This window comes from Pteropus alecto, unplaced genomic scaffold (assembly GCF_000325575.1).
Source record: "Pteropus alecto unplaced genomic scaffold, ASM32557v1 scaffold35, whole genome shotgun sequence".
Classification (NCBI taxonomy): domain Eukaryota; kingdom Metazoa; phylum Chordata; class Mammalia; order Chiroptera; family Pteropodidae; genus Pteropus; species Pteropus alecto.
In genome coordinates, this window is record NW_006437828.1 from 430,246 (window position 1) to 447,736 (window position 17,491).

A 17,491-nucleotide genomic window follows, 5' to 3' on the forward strand; every position below is an offset into this window, starting at 1 on the left:
TTCTTTCTAGCTTTCTTTTATGCTTTGTCTATGTGAATGTTAAACTGCACAAAGTCTAAATTCTGGGTGATGACAAATATTACTCTAGTAATGTTCATCTTATCTACATTTGTTTGACTTATATTTAAATCCTAAAAGAACATATGAATATTTTAAATAAAGTTATTAATATAATTTTGTCATTAAAAGTCAATTGTTATTCATGATATTCACTTAAATCTAGTTAATGAAGAATTTATTTATCTATCAAAAGAAGCAATTCACAAAAATTAATTATTATATTCCAAATAAAGTTGATATCAACTTGATCAGATATAAATATTATCTACAATTAAAAATTGGTGGGCCTTTAGGATAGTTATGATTTAATTAGCAAGAAACTCATTATCTTCCTCAAATAAATGCTTTATTTTCATATAATTCCAAACCATTAATGAAAATTCATTTACAAAATCCACTTCCTTTTCTTGTCAATCCAAATTAAAAAAAAGAAGCATATATCTGTTATTTCATAAATATGACATTTACATCTTATTTAAATCCATAATTATTCAATTTTTCCACAAATTCATTATCTTTTGAAATGATTTTGTTGTTGCAGATTCTATAATTTCTATTATTCAATATATGCTTACTTCAGTGAATACTAGAATATACCTAATGTAGAGAATAAAGATTCACTGACATTACAATACACTACTTCAAATTTTCCTTGTTCAATCCTAACTTAACCACTTCCCAGCTGAGTGACCTCAGGCAACCTACTAACTCTGAAAATCTCAGACTCCTCATCTTTAAAATAGGGTCATAGTTAACTTGCAGGGAACTTGTGAAGATTAGAGATAATGCTCACTACTCATCTGGCAAAAGTTAGGTGCTCAGTAATTGGTTCTGTTAGCAATAAATGAAATTGAGGTCAGCAACTTCCACCCTCTTCCTAAAAAGACATCCAGAAAGAGGCAGCTAGTGATCAGAGCAACACCACCATGAAAATGTTGGCGTTTTTACGTCATCGACAGGTAGAACCTTTCATTGACCCTACGACACTAGTTCAGTGTTTTTTTATATGCCACCCATGCTGAGATCTGAATACTCGTGCAGTTTTTAACAAGCCCACTTTAGATTCAAAGAATCAGATAGAAAGAGATCTTATAAAGCCAGGCGAAAGATCTGTCGGTCTGGGTAAAAACACTACTGGCGCACAAATTTTCCTTAAGCTTTTCAAATGTAACACTTCCGTTTGTGAGAGTGAAGAAGAATAGATATCTGAAGAATATAAGGCACAGGATCAGTGCCCTAAAATGCAGTTTAAAATTTCTCTCCTTCCACGGATTTGTTTTGCCCCTGACCTAATTTCCATGCTAATTTATAGGGTTTGCGATTGCTTTATTCTCCGCACAGCCCATACCTCTCCCTTCTTTCAAGTCTCCTAGGGACAGACTTCAGGGAGTAAGGCGTATATAACATCAATAAACCACACAGTTAACTGTTCATTATGCAGTGACTGCTGGTCCACTTTGTGGATTTTCCATGCCCTTCATTTCATCTCCTCCTCAATCCTACAACCTTTCTTTTGATGATTTCACTGCTCATTATCACCTCTACCAGAAGTGAGAAGAAAGAATATAAAATTTAAATGAGTTGAAAATGACCTAAAATTTATTTTGAGGATAAAGAGAGAAAGTTGAAAAATGTGAGCTAAAATTAATCCTTGGATTTTCACCTAGTTATACTTATCCCTGTTGAAGTGATGCTAATTGAGCTCTTAAATAAAAAGAGTGGTCAACCCCATCACATCCCTTCCTCTTGGAATATGAAGAGGAGAAATGTGAACTCTATTTAGATAGTTTTCTAAAACAGAAAGTACTAGTTAAGATAGACTAATGATTGCCAAAGTCACATTTATAAGTTGTACTGTACAGTGGTAAATGTTTTAGAATACAAGTTTACAGTATAGTAAATTAGTTTATTTGCATCCTTTTCATACGTGTTGTTTAAATCTATATTTCTTTTATTTTAAATTTATTTATTAAAATTAGTTTCAAGTATACAGTACATTGCTTAGACATCTATATAATTTATAAAATGATCCCCCCATTTGCTCCCTCCCTCCCCTGGCCTTCCACCTAGCCATCATATTAATGTTAACTGCATTCCCTACGCTGTGCTCCCCATCCCCATGACCAACTATCAACTACTAATTTGTACTATTTTAACTCTTCACCCTGTTCACCCAGCCCCCCAATCCCTCTCCCTTTTGTCCATCACCAAATTGTCCACTATATTTGTGAGTCTTTTTTTGATTAGTTTGTTCTTTTTGTTCCTTAGATTCTACATCTAAGTGAAATCACATGGTATTTATCTTTCTCTGCCTGACTTATTTCACTCAGCATCCGTGTTGTTGCAAATGGTAGGATTTCGTATTTTTTTAATGGCTGAGTAATATTCCATTGTATATATGAACCATACTTTCTTTATTCAATCGTCTGTTGATGAGCATTTAGGTTGCTTCCATATCTTGGCTATTGTAAATTGTGCTGCCATGAATATTGGGGTGCATAGATCTTTATGAATTATTGTATATTTCTTTACTAAATTAACCATCCAGCTTTTTTAGCAGAACTAATATTAAAATATTTAAAATAATCAACATGCTGATTTCCTATTAGTCTCAAGATTGATTTCTGACAAGTTAGTTCTGGTTCTTAAAAATATTTATAAAGTCAAAAGAATAATAAAATAAAGTAACTAACCAGTACTTAGAGTGATGTTTAAAATCAAAGCTTTTGAAAATAATAGATGGTGAAAAAATAAATGCTGTTTTTCTAAATTATCCTCTATATCGGAGACAATTGTAAGGCCAAAATCTACTATTATTCCAAGAAAGAGGAGTAGTTTGAGAATTTGAATTAGCTATAAGTGATCTTGCATGCTCTCAAATAATATATAAAAGGAGGGCTAACTAGACGATCCATACAATTACTAAAAACTTTGCAAAACTTTCAATTATGCACACACAATATATTTTAAGTCTACAAGTTGGGAGAAGATCTAAGCTAGCCAAACACAGATAAGTTTGTGTCATTGTGTATGTATCTGTTTCAGTCATAGACTAGAGAAATTTTCTCTTTGAAAAGGCATTATACAGCAAATCTAGCCTACAATGTTTTGCTTATTGTAGGTGTGTGATAAATGTGGACCTGAAATACACTTAAATGCATATAGGTCCTAGAGCCACCCATTCAGGTAAGATGGATGCACCAGACTGGCAAGGTCATAAGCTCTGGAGGCCATAGTTCCAGGTCCGGTTGCCATAGACACTGGTGAACATTGTAATTTATAGCTGTAAAATTGATATAATACCTATATTATAATACTGTCATGACTTTTAAGTAAATAAACATGTAAAGCATCCAGTAGCATGTTCAGAACATAAGGGACACTCAATATGTGATGTTGTCATTTCTCAGATATTGCACTGGTTTTACAAATGGAATCATACCTTACCTTGACTATTAGATCAGAAAAAAGGATATATATATATTTTTACATTTGTAAATATAAATTTATAAGTTAAATACTTATAAAAGGTTCTATAAAAAATTTTTGTTATATATGTTTAATTTTGTATTTGTAATATGTAATATTGTATTTTTATTACACTATATGTCATATTTTGTACTATTTACATTTAACATATACATAGATAATGTATATATTATCTATATATATACACACATTAAAATAAGGTCATACTGTAAATAATCGATATTTATTTGCAATCTTGAATTAATCAGAATATAAGACTGTGGTGCAAAATAGGTTTAAATATTAAGGTATATATTAATTATGTGAAACTTTGTAGATACCATACTGTTAATTAAAATGTTTTAAATGGTAAAATTAGAATTAATTAAAAGGTACAAAACAAAAACTACCTGGAAAAGATAATACTTCAAAAATTTCTAAAGTTTTAGAGTACATTTAGTGTACATTTACTAAATGTATGAAGTGTTTACTAAATGTATAAAGTTTGATGACGGTATCCTCATAGACACTTATAAGATTCCTCACAGCTTTATAAAGAGAAAAACTATATGGAGAGAAGGCTTACAGTAAATGAAAAATATTAGTAACTGTTAGTGATATAATGCAGTAAATTATAATAAAATTAACTTGTGTACCATCATGTGGTATCTATTGACAGATATTTGGTAAGCCATTTCACATGTCTGTGGTGGGGAGGAGGGGTGGCGGTTTTAGGAAATTGAAACAGAGAGGTGTGTGACTTATCTGAAGTCACAGAGTAACTTAGCAACGACCATGAGAACGAAGTTCAAAGCCCCTGGCTCTGCTCAGTGTACCGTCTATTGTATCAAGTTGTTTTCCTTGTCTATAGAAAAAACAGGCTGGGGAGGCATATAATCTAACTATTCTTCTAGATCAATTTTTACGAAACACCTGGGAAGCAGGCCCAGAGCAACTGAGACATCTGAGAAGTTCGTAAGTATTATTTTCAAGGGACGAATAGCATTGAAGCTCTCTAAGTCATCTTTAGAAATATGCGACGCCAGATGGTAGGTCACAGGACTGGAATCATTAAGGGACAGGAGTTTGGGAATGCTTTCACAGTGTCTAGAGAGAAGGTACAGGAAAAGAAAGAAGGGTATTAGGTCTTTTTTTTTAAAAGCCCGATTACAGTGTAAACCTGCATGAAACCCCTGCTTAGATCTTCAAAGAGGACTGATAATAACGAGTGCTCAGTGAACAGTCTGAAATGTGACATGCAAGGTATTACCCAAAATTGTGCCAAGGTCTCCCCCGTCTTGATAAACTTCATGCAGAGACTGTGCAATCACCACAGTAATTTAAAGCAAAGGCGGTTATTATTGTCATTCCAATCCTTATCTCCAGAATGTGTTTAATTCCTTTGTTTCAACTTACATTATAGTTCATATGTTCATGCTTTTAAAAAATACTCTAAACAATTATTGCTAAATACATAGATTTAACTTCTTGCCAACTTAGCAAAAGGGCGGAGGAATAATAACTCTTTCCATAGAGAGCAGCTAGATGATATTATCAGAAGACCAAGATTCTGCTGGGAAGGAGTATAGGGACATTGGAAAAAGGTGCATCTGTGCTAAAAGCATTCATTGCAAAGCAAAAGGCCTAAGATTTCAGGGAAAATTAAAGACGCTCGAGAAAACAATTACAAAGAAGTGATGTCACTTCAATTGGATTGCCTTCATATACGGTACTTCCTGTGTAATGTCCTTGTAAACAAAGGAAAAACTAAGGAAAGAGATTCCTATATTTCCCTCAAATAAAAGGCAAGTGATCTTAACCTGTTGGCGAGGGCATGAGCTGAGAGGGAATATACAGCCTACTGCTGTTGTTATCCGTATACGTGTAGAATTAATTCCGATTGTGGGTCCAGCCTGCATGTACTCTGACCGCTAATGGATTGCCTAATTCCAGCCATGTGTCCCAGACTTCCAGAAGCTGTGGGTATTGTGTGAGACATAAATTAAATACATTTCAGAGGCAGCTTGGTACTGATTTTTAGAAATCAATATGTTTCAACTACAGACCCTAAAGTAAATATTTACCAATTATGGTAAAAGTTCAGCTGTAGGACTGCACCAGCTGCTGAAGAAGCAAGGAGAGGCAAAACGTATTTCCTAACCATGTTTTGTTTACCAGACGTATAACGGCCTTACACCCACGTGTGCATGTTCTCGCCGGTGTTTACCACTCATCGGCACTCCAACTTCACTCTGAAGAGCTTAAGGGGGCTAATATTATAAGCCAATTCTTATTATTTGCCAGATTTGTATTATCAAGAGTTTTGTTTGTGAATTCCATGTATAGCCCCATTTGTGCAATAAGAAACCGGTGTTTTGATGTATTGTCAATATTTAGGATTCTGTGTCTCTAGGATTAGCAGCAATGAGGAGAAAAAGGAAGGGTCAGAAGAGAAACAATTAGCTCAGCCAAGTAATTCAAATTCTAGTTAGCGTAGAAAATTAAAGTGGTTCCTACAGAAAGCACAGGGATGTCATCTTTCTTCTGACCCAAGACGCAGACCTTTCCTCTTCGAGGCTCAGTTACTAGGTGCTCAGCGAGGGAGGGCTTTATGTCAGGGCAGCCCAGGGGATATCTGGAAACCTAGAGATGAAGAAAAATGTCTAGTCAGGGAAAGGCCAACAGTCTTTTCATTACTTATATGACACCCTGCAGATCAAAAAGTGTTTCATTGACTTAATGCACTGGACTCTCTCCAGACCCGATTTTATAAATGAGGAAACAGGTCATATGGCTATTTAATGTCAGAGCCAGAGAGGGTGTCCAAGCATTTTGCACCACAAGCCTTCGGTATTCCTTTCTAAAAGGCCACTTTCCCAGTAAGCATTACAAGGAGAGGAAAAAAGTAATAATTTGAAAAGTAACCGATCTTTTACCTAGGCTTCAGTGCAGCCCTCAAAAAAAATTTCACCCCTTAGAGAAATATGGTAAAATTGCTTGCAGGCAGAACCACTTGTGTTCCCCCACAATTGTTTCCACTCTTCCTCTTGGCCTTTTCCCTCTTAAAGACCACAAGCCAGACACCCAGAGACACTTGTGCCCACAACTAAGAAACTAGCAGCTCTGCCACCACCAAGAGCAAAGATTCAAAATTAGAGCATGTCCAAACCTTCACCGAATTCATCTATTCGCTTTTCCTGCTCGGACCACCTTTCAGAGTTTGAAAGTCTTTCCCTCTGCAACGAAAAGTGGATTTTCGTACTCTGTACAAACACTATGGGATCCGAGTCTCTCTCGGAGGCACTGAACTGGTGGCAGAGCAGGCGAGCTGGGACAGCTCCTGCGACTGCTCTGTAGCGCCGCGATTTCCCCTCTCTATAAATTCAGGTATAAATGCGGGCTTATTAATTTATTCTAATTCTCCCTCTCCGGCTCGCAACCTGTGGACTCGGGTTCTGACTGGTGCGGCGAGGAGGGGGGCTGGTGGGCACGCGCTCGGTGCCCAGCCGGCTGGTGCCTCGTCGCAGTCTTCGTCCGCAAGCCCCCGGTTCTGGCTCCTCCAGCGGGGTCTGGACCTACCCAGGTCCCGGGCAGGAAACTATGACCGTGCCCTGCTGCCCTCTCGCCTTTCTGCCCGCCTTTAGCTCCCGTCCTTAATTGACGAGCCGGTGATTATTGGCTGAAGTTCCCCGGCGATTTGCATGAACGGGGAGGGAGTGTCTTCTGGCGCCCTCCCGTCAGGAGCGCGCTGACTGCAGCCTCCTTGGGAATGCGCGGCCGAGGGGATGCGCGCGGCTCGCGGGCCCTGGCAGTGAGCTGGCGCCCGGCGACCTGGCACCCGCGCCTGGATATGGGGCGGCTAAGTCGTCCCAGGAGCAGCACCAGCCACAGAAACCTGCCGGTAAGGGTTGGGGTGCAGAAGCCCCGCGGCCCCGACAAGTTGCAGCACTATGAGGCAGTTCCCTCTCCTTGATGGTTTTCAAACCCTTTACCTTCATCCAAACTTCATGGGAAGACGGTGGGGGAGGGAGTTTGGGATAATGTGCCTTCATTTAAGCAAGGAATGGGCAAGTCCTTCGGTCGTGAGAGGAAGTTTCTGAAGCAGAAATGTAGGCAAATGAGGTGGAAGGGGTGGGGGCTCAAGCCGCTTTAGATACTGGGGTTCGGAGATTTTTCCTGCTGCCGGCATCTGGCCACGGCTGTCCACTGCATTTGACAAATTGTTTTTGCATAATCATTTCACTTCTTTTCTCCTAGGGGAGGGGGACCAGTGAGGGATTCAGAAGGGGTGGAGATCTGGATCTTTTCGATTTGATTTCAGATGCATGCTTAAATTACAATCACTACCGTGCTAATGTGTTTATTTAATGGGGTGGGGGGGTTCCCAAGCGGAAAGCATTACTACGTTTTCCATATTATTATTATTGATATCGTTGTTGTTAATTGATCTCATAATCAGGGGTACAGCACATTTAGCTTTACGGGGATCTTAGTGACAGAAACATGTCAATGGGAAATAAATTGATAAACTGTCCGCCTCTCAGGCCTCTCCACCCCCCATAACCTACCCTGGCGGATTCCCTGTGGCGCTGCGCAGTCCAGAGTTGGAGCCCTCTCTCCACTCCGGCGTGTGTTTCCAGGGATGCTTTATGGTCTGGGATTGCGAATGTCACCTGGATGAGGGTGGTGATGGGGAGCAGGGGCAGAAAGTGAACAGGAAAATTAAGTTTCGGAGACACGTTGCCCCACCGACCTCTCCTTGGCGGCGTTCCCTCTTCGCCCCGCTCTGACAAGAGGGTTTGCCTCTGGGACCGGGAACCGGGGCAGCCGTGAGCCCCGCGCACTGTTTTCTGACTCCCATCCCGGTGTTTCCGCGCCTGTGTAACGAGCCTTCTCCCCTCCCCCCCCACTTTCAGCATCTGTTTCTGCTTTTCCTCTTCGTGGGACCCTTCAACTGCCTCGCGAGTTACAGCCGGGCCACGGAGCTTCTGTACAGCCTGAACGAGGGACTGCCCGCCGGGGTGCTCATCGGCAGCCTGGCCGAGGACCTGCGGCTGGTGCCCGCGGCCGCGGGGAGGCAGGACCAGCAGCCCGCGCCGCCGGAGCGCGCAGGCTCCGAGCCGAGGCCCCCCCTCTCTTTCAGCCTGGCCTCCCAGGGACTGAGTGGCCAGTACGTGACCCTGGACAACCGCTCCGGGGAGCTGCACACTTCCGCCCAGGAGATCGACCGGGAGGCCCTGTGTCTTGAAGGAGGTGGAGGGGCTGCCTGGGGCGGCAGCATTTCCATCTCCTCCTCCCCTTCCTCGGACTCCTGTCTTTTGCTTCTGGATGTACTGGTCCTGCCTCAGGAATACTTTAGGTTTGTGAAGGTGAAAATCGCTATCCGGGACATCAATGACAATGCCCCGCAGTTCCCGGTTTCCCAGATCTCGGTGTGGGTCCCAGAAAATGCGCCTGTAAACACCCGGCTGGCCATAGAACATCCTGCTATGGACCCAGACGCAGGCACTAACGGGGTGCAGACCTACCGCTTACTGGACTACCACCGTGTGTTCACCCTGGACGTGGAGGAGAATGAGAATGGGGAGCGCACCCCCTACCTAATTGTCACGGGGCTGCTGGACAGGGAGACCCAAGACCAGTATGTGAGCGTCATCATAGCTGAAGATGGTGGGTCTCCACCGCTGTTGGGCAGCGCCACCCTCACCATTGGCATAAGTGACATTAATGACAATTGCCCTCTTTTTACAGACTCACAGATCAATGTCACTGTGTATGGGAATGCTACAGTGGGTACACCGATTGCAGCTGTCCAGGCTGTGGATAGAGACTTGGGGACCAATGCTCAGATTACCTACTCTTACAGCCAGAAAGTTCCACAAGAATCCAAGGATTTATTCCATCTGGACGAAACCACTGGAGTCATTAAACTTTTCAGTAAGATTGGGGGAAGTGTTCTGCAAACTCACAAGCTCACCATCCTTGCTAATGGGCCAGGCTGCATCCCAGCTGTGATCACCGCCCTGGTGTCCATTATCAAATTCATTTTCAGACCCCCCGAAATCGTCCCTCGTTACATAGCGAATGAGGTAGATGGTATTGTTTACCTGAAAGAACTGGAACCTGTTAACACTCCAATTGCGTTCTTCACTATAAGAGATCCAGAAGGTAAATACAAGGTGAACTGCTACCTGGATGGTGAAGGGCCATTCAGGTTGTCACCCTACAAACCATACAATAATGAATATTTGCTAGAAACGACAAGACCTATGGACTACGAGCTACAGCAGTTCTATGAGATAGCTGTGGTGGCCTGGAACTCTGAGGGATTTCATGTCCAAAAAATTATTAAAGTGCAACTTTTAGATGACAATGATAATGCTCCTGTTTTCCTTCAACCCCTGATAGAACTAACCATTGAAGAAAACAATGCACCCGATGCCTTTTTGACTAAGCTCTATGCTACAGATGCTGACAGTGGAGAGAGAGGCCAAGTTACATATTTCCTGGGACCTGATGCTCCATCGTATTTTTCCTTAGACAGTGTCACAGGTATTCTGACAGTTTCTACTCAGCTGGACCGAGAAGAGAAAGAAAAGTACAGGTACACAGTCAGGGCTGTCGACTCTGGGAAGCCACCCAGAGAATCAGTGGCCACTGTGGCTCTCACGGTGTTGGATAAAAACGACAACAGCCCGAGGTTCATCAACAAGGATTTCAGCTTTTTTGTGCCAGAAAACTTTCCAGGATACGGTGAAATTGGAGTAATTAGTGTAACTGATGCTGATGCTGGGCGAAATGGATGGGTGGCCCTCTCAGTGGTGAACCAGAGTGATATTTTTGTGATCGACACAGGAAAGGGCATGCTGAGAGCTAAAGTCTCTTTAGACAGAGAGCAGCAAAGCTCCTATACTTTGTGGGTTGAAGCTGTAGATGGGGGTGAGCCTGCCCTCTCCTCTACCGCAAAAATCACAATTCTCCTCCTAGATATCAATGACAATCCTCCTCTTGTTTTATTTCCTCAGTCTAATATGTCTTACCTGTTGGTACTACCTTCTACTCTCCCGGGCTCCCCCATTACAGAGGTCTATGCTGTTGACAAAGACACGGGCATGAATGCTGTCATAGCTTACAGCATCATAGGAAGAAGAGGTCCTAGGCCCGAGTCCTTTAGGATTGACCCTAAAACTGGCAACATTACTTTGGAGGAGGCATTGCTGCAGACAGATTATGGACTCCATCGTCTACTGGTGAAAGTGAGCGACCATGGTTATCCTGAGCCTCTGCATTCTACAGTTATGGTGAACCTATTTGTTAATGACACCGTCAGTAACGAGAGCTACATTGAGAGTCTTTTAAGAAAGGAACCGGAAATTAATATAGAGGAGAAAGAACCACAGATCTCAATAGAACCAACTCATAGAAAAGCTGAATCTGTGTCCTGTGTGCCCACCTTGGTAGCTCTGTCTGTAATAAGCTTGGGTTCTGTCACTCTTGTGACAGGGATGGGCATATACATCTGCTTAAGAAGAGGGAAAAAGCATCGTGGGGAAGATGAAAATCTGGAAGTACAAATTCCACTGAAAGGAAAAATTGACTTGCACATGAGAGAGAGGAAACCGATGGATATTTCTAATATTTGATGCTTCATTGTGGAATAACACAGAGATGTTTCCACTGGCTTTGGGTACTTTTTACCACCTAAACGAGAGTGTGTGGATGGCAGTTCCAATGAAGGACAACTAATTTATAACTTGTACTATATTATAAATAGCTGTTTACAGGTTTTTAAATTCAAAATCAGAGGCTATAAAATGTGTACAGTGTTTTTTAAATGAAAATTAGTACTAACAGCTATAGAACTGTTATAAAAAAAAAATCTCGGACGTGATTTGCAGCTTTCATACACCAAGCAGATGATTGATAAAACCTGAGAGTAAGGTAAGAAAATGGTACATTGCAGTTTTTCCTTTTTTTGGTCTAAAAAATCCTTTAACCACAAGAGGGCATCAGCTGCACCTTTGCAGGGAACTGTTTTGAAGTACTGTACATGACAGTTGTTGTACATGAAATTAATGAAAGAGTATATTTTAAATATATTGTTTTTAACATTTAACAAATATGAAATTAAAATAAATTGAATTTCACCCACTTAAATGTATAAGAAATAAAAGAAATACATCTGTAAACAGAATGTTTACCTCACAAGTACATCATGTATATAGTTTGAAAGAGAAGGCATTATAAAGAAGTGTTTTTGTTTTTTTTTTTTTTTTAGCAAGGATAAAAACACTGCCATGTGTTAAAGATTTGAACTGCTGAAGACTATTTCACTTCCTGTGTACTCAAATTGCTGTTTGCTTTACCACTGCACTTGGCTATTATTACAGGGGAAAATATATATATTCTTCCTTACAGAAAATGTAACTAGAAATTTTGTCCAAGAAAAACAGCCAGAAGCAAAGAAATGTTTCAATCCTTACTTGCTTCATAGGTGTTTACGACATTTTGGTGGTTTCATAATTTGTCAGCAGTACTTCATACTTAGGTTATACATTCTAGAATTCTATATTCTATGTTTAATATGTATTCTATGTTCTAGAAGCTGGTGTAAACCACTGGTTGTTTCAGTTGGGCCTTTATTATGAAAGTTGTTAGACTTATCTTTTTGTCATTGTTTAGATTTGTTGGCTACCATTTCTGGCTTCCTTTCTTTGGCTTTGGATTAAATCCAAGAGTATTTTGTAAGCCCAGCAGCAGATTTCTTCGATCATTTAGCTTTTACTGAATCCTTTGCAATGAAGCAAACTGGTTCATCAGTGATCGATCACTTTCACTTCATTATGTGAGCTGGAAATTTTATTTGCTATGAGAGCTACAGTAAAATGGTCTGTATAAGCAAGGAATGTAAGTGTTAGCTTAAACTGGATCATTCTACTTTTCGGCATCCTGTGTCTGTACTATACCAAAAGTGTTTATATGTCTGCAAATTAAAAGTATATATTTTCATAATTTCTTTCTCATTTTTACCATTTTCTATTTGAACGTGGGTTTGTTCTTTCACTGAAGTGCCTGTTACTGGCATTTGTTTGCTTCTAGAGATAAATGTGGGTAAACTATAAATATTCTGTTATGCTAAAGTTTATATTAAACTAATTCATCACTCAAACATTGGGTAAATTATTAAATACATGTGTAGTTATAGACAAATATATATAATAGTGAATATGCTTAAATGTTTGTAGAAGTTTACATGATAATTTATACCCATGCATGTGCACATGGATATTAATTCATTATTGATTTAGTATCAATTATAAACATTCATTTTACTACATACTTATTGCAGTCCTCTGTTAGCTGTGCTATAATAGCTTTCGATAAATTTTAAAATGAAAATACATTGTAAAAAAAAGTTGAATGCAAATACCCAAGACCTTTTGACTTTGTATCAACTCGCTTTTCTTGTTTTCTCTGACAATTTGAATAAAATGTGAGCATATGAGCAGTAATGTTTATTATAAAAAGGAAGTATATTTTTACTGAAAATTTATTTTATACGAGAGGCACCTGAGCTAAGCAACTAAGATCATTTAACTTCCAAAACTTTTCATTCATAATTGATGTATAACTAAGGAAGAAAACATTCTCTGCCGCTCATTTTTTATACCTTATTTCTCTTTTTTAAAGGAAGAAACTACATATGAAACAAGTAACACCATTAATTTAAAAAATCTTCCAAAAGTGCAATGGCTTAACCATCAGTATAAATAACAAAATAGTCTATTCATTTCTAAATTTGTAGAAGGTTCATGTGTTTTGGGGTATGGACTTCATCTCTAGCATGAGAAAAGCCTGTAACGTTAATAAAAAGACGTATTTCTAAATAATTCCTTGCGCCAGGATTTCCTTTACGAAAACATCTCGTTCACATTAAAAACATTTATAACAAGGGAAGTTAAAGTAAACCAAGCTCAAAGATAAAAGCCCCTTTTTACTAACACCTTGTGCTAGAACAGTTGCCAAAATGTATGCTAATCATGTCAATGTTGTTAGTTGAGCTGGCACAAAAATAAGTGTTCCATTCATTAAAAACCCTAATATCCATTTAACGGTTTGAGAACCAGGAGTCCTCTTTGCCCCATTTAATGAAGAAGAGATTGCTCTGATCTTTGCACTGCCAAATCCATTCTGATAGTACACAGAAAATTGTTCATTAATTTGGACTGGGAAATTTAAAACCAACATAGCAATTTCAGCTACAGGGGAAAAAACAATTTACATTATTTGACTCTTTAGGGTAGACTCCCTGACCCTATTTAAAAGAAAAAAAAAAGTTTTCTTGGCAGTTAAGCTTCTGTAAATGGTGCTTTAACAAGAAAAGGAAAAATAAATGTTTCTTTTAAAACAGTTTTGTGGTGTTAGTATATTAAAAAAATCCAAATCCTTTCTGTTTTGGGAGCTCTGCACGTGTTTTACGAAAACATCAGGCATAATCTTGCTATGAAATAACATCATTGAAGCAATATTGGGGACGGTGTATGAAGCTGACTTGATTGCAGTAAAATCCCGTAAGGATTCTAATTTGTGCTCTCAGGAAATGTCTCAAATGACAACTGTTAAAGGAGGAATTAGAGATTGGAACCCGAGTCTCCAGAGGAGAGACTTGCTTAATTCCTCCTTTAACAGAAGGTAGTAAAAGGTGAGGACTTTGGGGTCCTGACCTTCGGCAGACAATAGAAAACTTAATGAAAGGACAGCCCTGAGCATATGGTGCTCTTCAGCTCCAAAAGGCAGCCTGCGCTCATGGAGGCCAGAGACATAAACACCTGAGCACTTTCTTCCCTCTAAGCTAGATTTGCTCGCTGTGGGAAATTGCTCAATTGCTCAAATACCATTTTGCTAACTTGTGCAATTTCTGCCTAGCAGTGTGCCCTTACAGTGTGAGTTGCCAATAACTATTTATGGAAAGAAAGAGAACTGACAGTCATGCAAATGGACTCAAAGCAGGAAAAAAAAAATCAATATAAAAAACTGATAATTCCTGACAAAAGACCCACCATAGTTTTATCTAGTTATTTCTAGTTCTGAGAAGAAAAGTTCATGTGTATTTTCAGATGATATGTCCATACAAATATACAATCTATAATCACTTTTTAAATGTCAGTCATTGTATATAATAATTCCTCTTCAAACTGTAGCCTTTTTTTTCTCTTTGATAAACCTTAAATTGGGAATGTATTCCTTTAGGATATAAAACAAAATTGGGTAAACTTGAAGACTTAACCCACTAAGGTCAAGAAAAATACTGTGATGATTAAAAAAGAAATCATTCAGTCATTCATTCCATTCATATTTATTTTAGTATGCTTAATTACCAGGGATTTGACTGCAAACAAGATAGAATCCCTTGATGAATTTTGATTATGGTTGTGAAAGGCCACTAAGAAAATATTCCATCTAAAAACACTGAGCAGGACAAATGCCGATCTCCAGATGCCATATGAACAGGACCTAACACGGTCCTGAGAAATGTTGCAGAAAATTTCCCAAAGGAAGAGATTTCTAAGTTGGGCCCTCTTGGAGCAGGTGATGTCTAAATTAAGTATAAAAAAGGAGGATTTAGCCAGGGCAGAAGGAGATAGAGGAAGAGGGTATAGTGTGTAAGGCACACATGTGCAAGTGAACATGTCATTATGGAAGAGCCACAAATATTATCATCCTTCTTGGCCGAAGGTATGGACAGGATGAACAATATTATTGGTAATGAGCTTGGAGAGCTGAGTGCACTGCAGATAATGGAGGGACTCATGTTCAGGTGTCACACTTAGAGGCTACAATTTTAGACCAAAGGTGATGGGATATTAAAAGATTTAATACCAAGAAATTTGTGTTTTAAAAAGATCACTATGGCCATGTGTGGAGCTCATGTTGAAGATAATTCTGGAGACTAAGTAGAAGGTAGTAGTGACAATTTAAGTAAAAGATGGGGCCTTAAGCTAGAGAATATGAAAAAGATATAGTATGGAATATAGTAAATAATTTTTGCTGATAACTGAACTTATTATACTAATAGAAATTAATCCACATGTGATAAACAAGAAAGTTCCTAATTTTCATAATTTGCTTTCAAGCCTATATTACAAATTTGGAAAGGATTAGGAAGTCATTTACTAACTGTTAAATCAGCATTGAAAGCATGGGAGCCATAATCCCCTTTTCAATGTTGAATTTATAATACAGATGGAATTTTAAAGACACTAATTTACTCAGTTTTATTTCATATTTATGACTGTTAATTCTATTCAATTTAACAAACGTTAAACCGTGTGCCCATGTGGTAGATGTTCCAACATGAGGTCGACCTCATCAAAAATAATTTATCCCAGGCATTTGTAATATTTTGCTTGTAGTTGCACTAAAAATGTCCACATACAGAAGTTATGTTAAAAATGGAAGGAAAAAAAACAGTAAAATGTCAAGCGTAATAACATATAAATATAATTTCAAGTTGTGTGAAAATCAGGAAAGACTGATATGTCCGTTGCAGGCAATTCTGAACAAGATCCAGGAAATATGAGCAGATGAAACAGGTAATTAGAGTCAAGAAGTACACAGGTCTTGAGGGTTAAATATCACTTTTGGATGAAAAAAGTCATTTAACATATCTTATGCCTGAGTTTATCTTGTGTAAATGAAGAATTTAATAGTATCTAGTACCCACTGGTGGAAGTCTCAAACCCAGGCTAAACAAATATACAGTAGATGGAAAAACAGTATTGTAGGCAGTCCTACCCTCAAGAAAAGTCATTTGTCTTATCTCCCAAAAAACTTCCCTTCCTTATAATCATATGTATAGAAATTATGAAGCTACTTTGTCTTACAGTATATTTTGAAAATCAAATAAGTTACTTCATATAAAATATTTCACACAAATGAAGTGTTCCACAAAATATTGGCTAATATAATTACTACTGGAATTAAACAGTGTGCTTTGAGGTTGCCTATGCAGTGTTTTCACTCATTCTATCAGATTCATTCAACCAATGTTTTCATTATACAACAAAAATCCATAAAATTGATAATGTTTTAGATCGAAGGCCTCTATGCACAGCATGCTCTAATATGTTTATCCTCATTATCCATGTATTAGGCCCTTTGACTTTTTCCCCCTTTTTTTCTCAAGATGAGTTCATATGTCCTTTTTCATTTGAAAATCTCATAAAGGCTGGGACTATAATTTAAATTGTCAGACCATGGAACTTTAGAGATAATTTGGTCTAACCCTTCATTTTACAGTTGAAGAAACTAAGACATAAAATAGGAAGAAAAAAATGACAACTGAGGGGATTAGAAGAGAAAATGGCAATTATGAATGTAAAAAGAATAATCAAAATCTTACTGAAAAGAGACTTACTTTTCCTTCAAACGTTTCTCTTAAAATACATACTTTAATTTTACCTTCATTGGAAGTTAACCTATGCATTGTACTTAAAAGACAATATACCAAATGTTAAAAAAAAATTTGTTTTGGAGATGAAATCTCATCTAAAAGTGAGGTCAAACAAAACTAATTATTAAAATGAATTATTAAAAATCATATATCTTCCCTGCATACACTTGGAGAAAAAAATAGTTTTAAAAATAAAGTCACATATCTCATAAAGAGAAAACTATAGAAAATTACAAAGCAATGTACTTGACAAATATAATAACTGCAAGAAAATAGTAAGAAAACATAAAACTTTAGGTGATTAGAGAATGGATAAGAATAATTGAGGGAAATTTTATGAAACCTACAGAAAAATGGAAGGAATAAACTTGATTTACAATATGGGAATAAATATTTATTTATGCAAACTCATGTATATATTAGATATCGAAAAGGCAGGTTCAAGTGTGGATATAAGGGATATGATTGATTTGAAAATGAAGATGACCAGGCTTACTTATAGCAAGGTCA

At 38.2% G+C, this 17,491-nt stretch overlaps 1 protein-coding gene across 1 annotated transcript; it reads left to right on the top strand.

Moving 5' to 3' along the window:
• The first annotated feature begins 6,936 nt into the window (after positions 1-6,936).
• On the top strand, positions 6,937-11,397 carry PCDH20 (protocadherin 20). Its single transcript, XM_006914937.1, has 2 exons — positions 6,937-7,429; positions 8,445-11,397. Exons 1-2 carry the CDS (start codon positions 7,298-7,300, stop codon positions 11,169-11,171), a joined length of 2,859 nt encoding a protein of 952 aa, XP_006914999.1. The 5' UTR covers positions 6,937-7,297; the 3' UTR covers positions 11,172-11,397.
• The last annotated feature ends 6,094 nt before the right edge of the window (positions 11,398-17,491 follow it).

Coding starts and splice junctions, on each gene's coding strand:
- PCDH20 (XM_006914937.1), top strand. CDS start 7,298: ATGCGCGGCCGAGGGGATGCGCGCGGCTCGCGGGCCCTGGCAGTGAGC. Junction 7,430..8,444: donor CCAGCCACAGAAACCTGCCG/GTAAGGGTTGGG, acceptor CCCCACTTTCAG/CATCTGTTTCTGCTTTTCCT.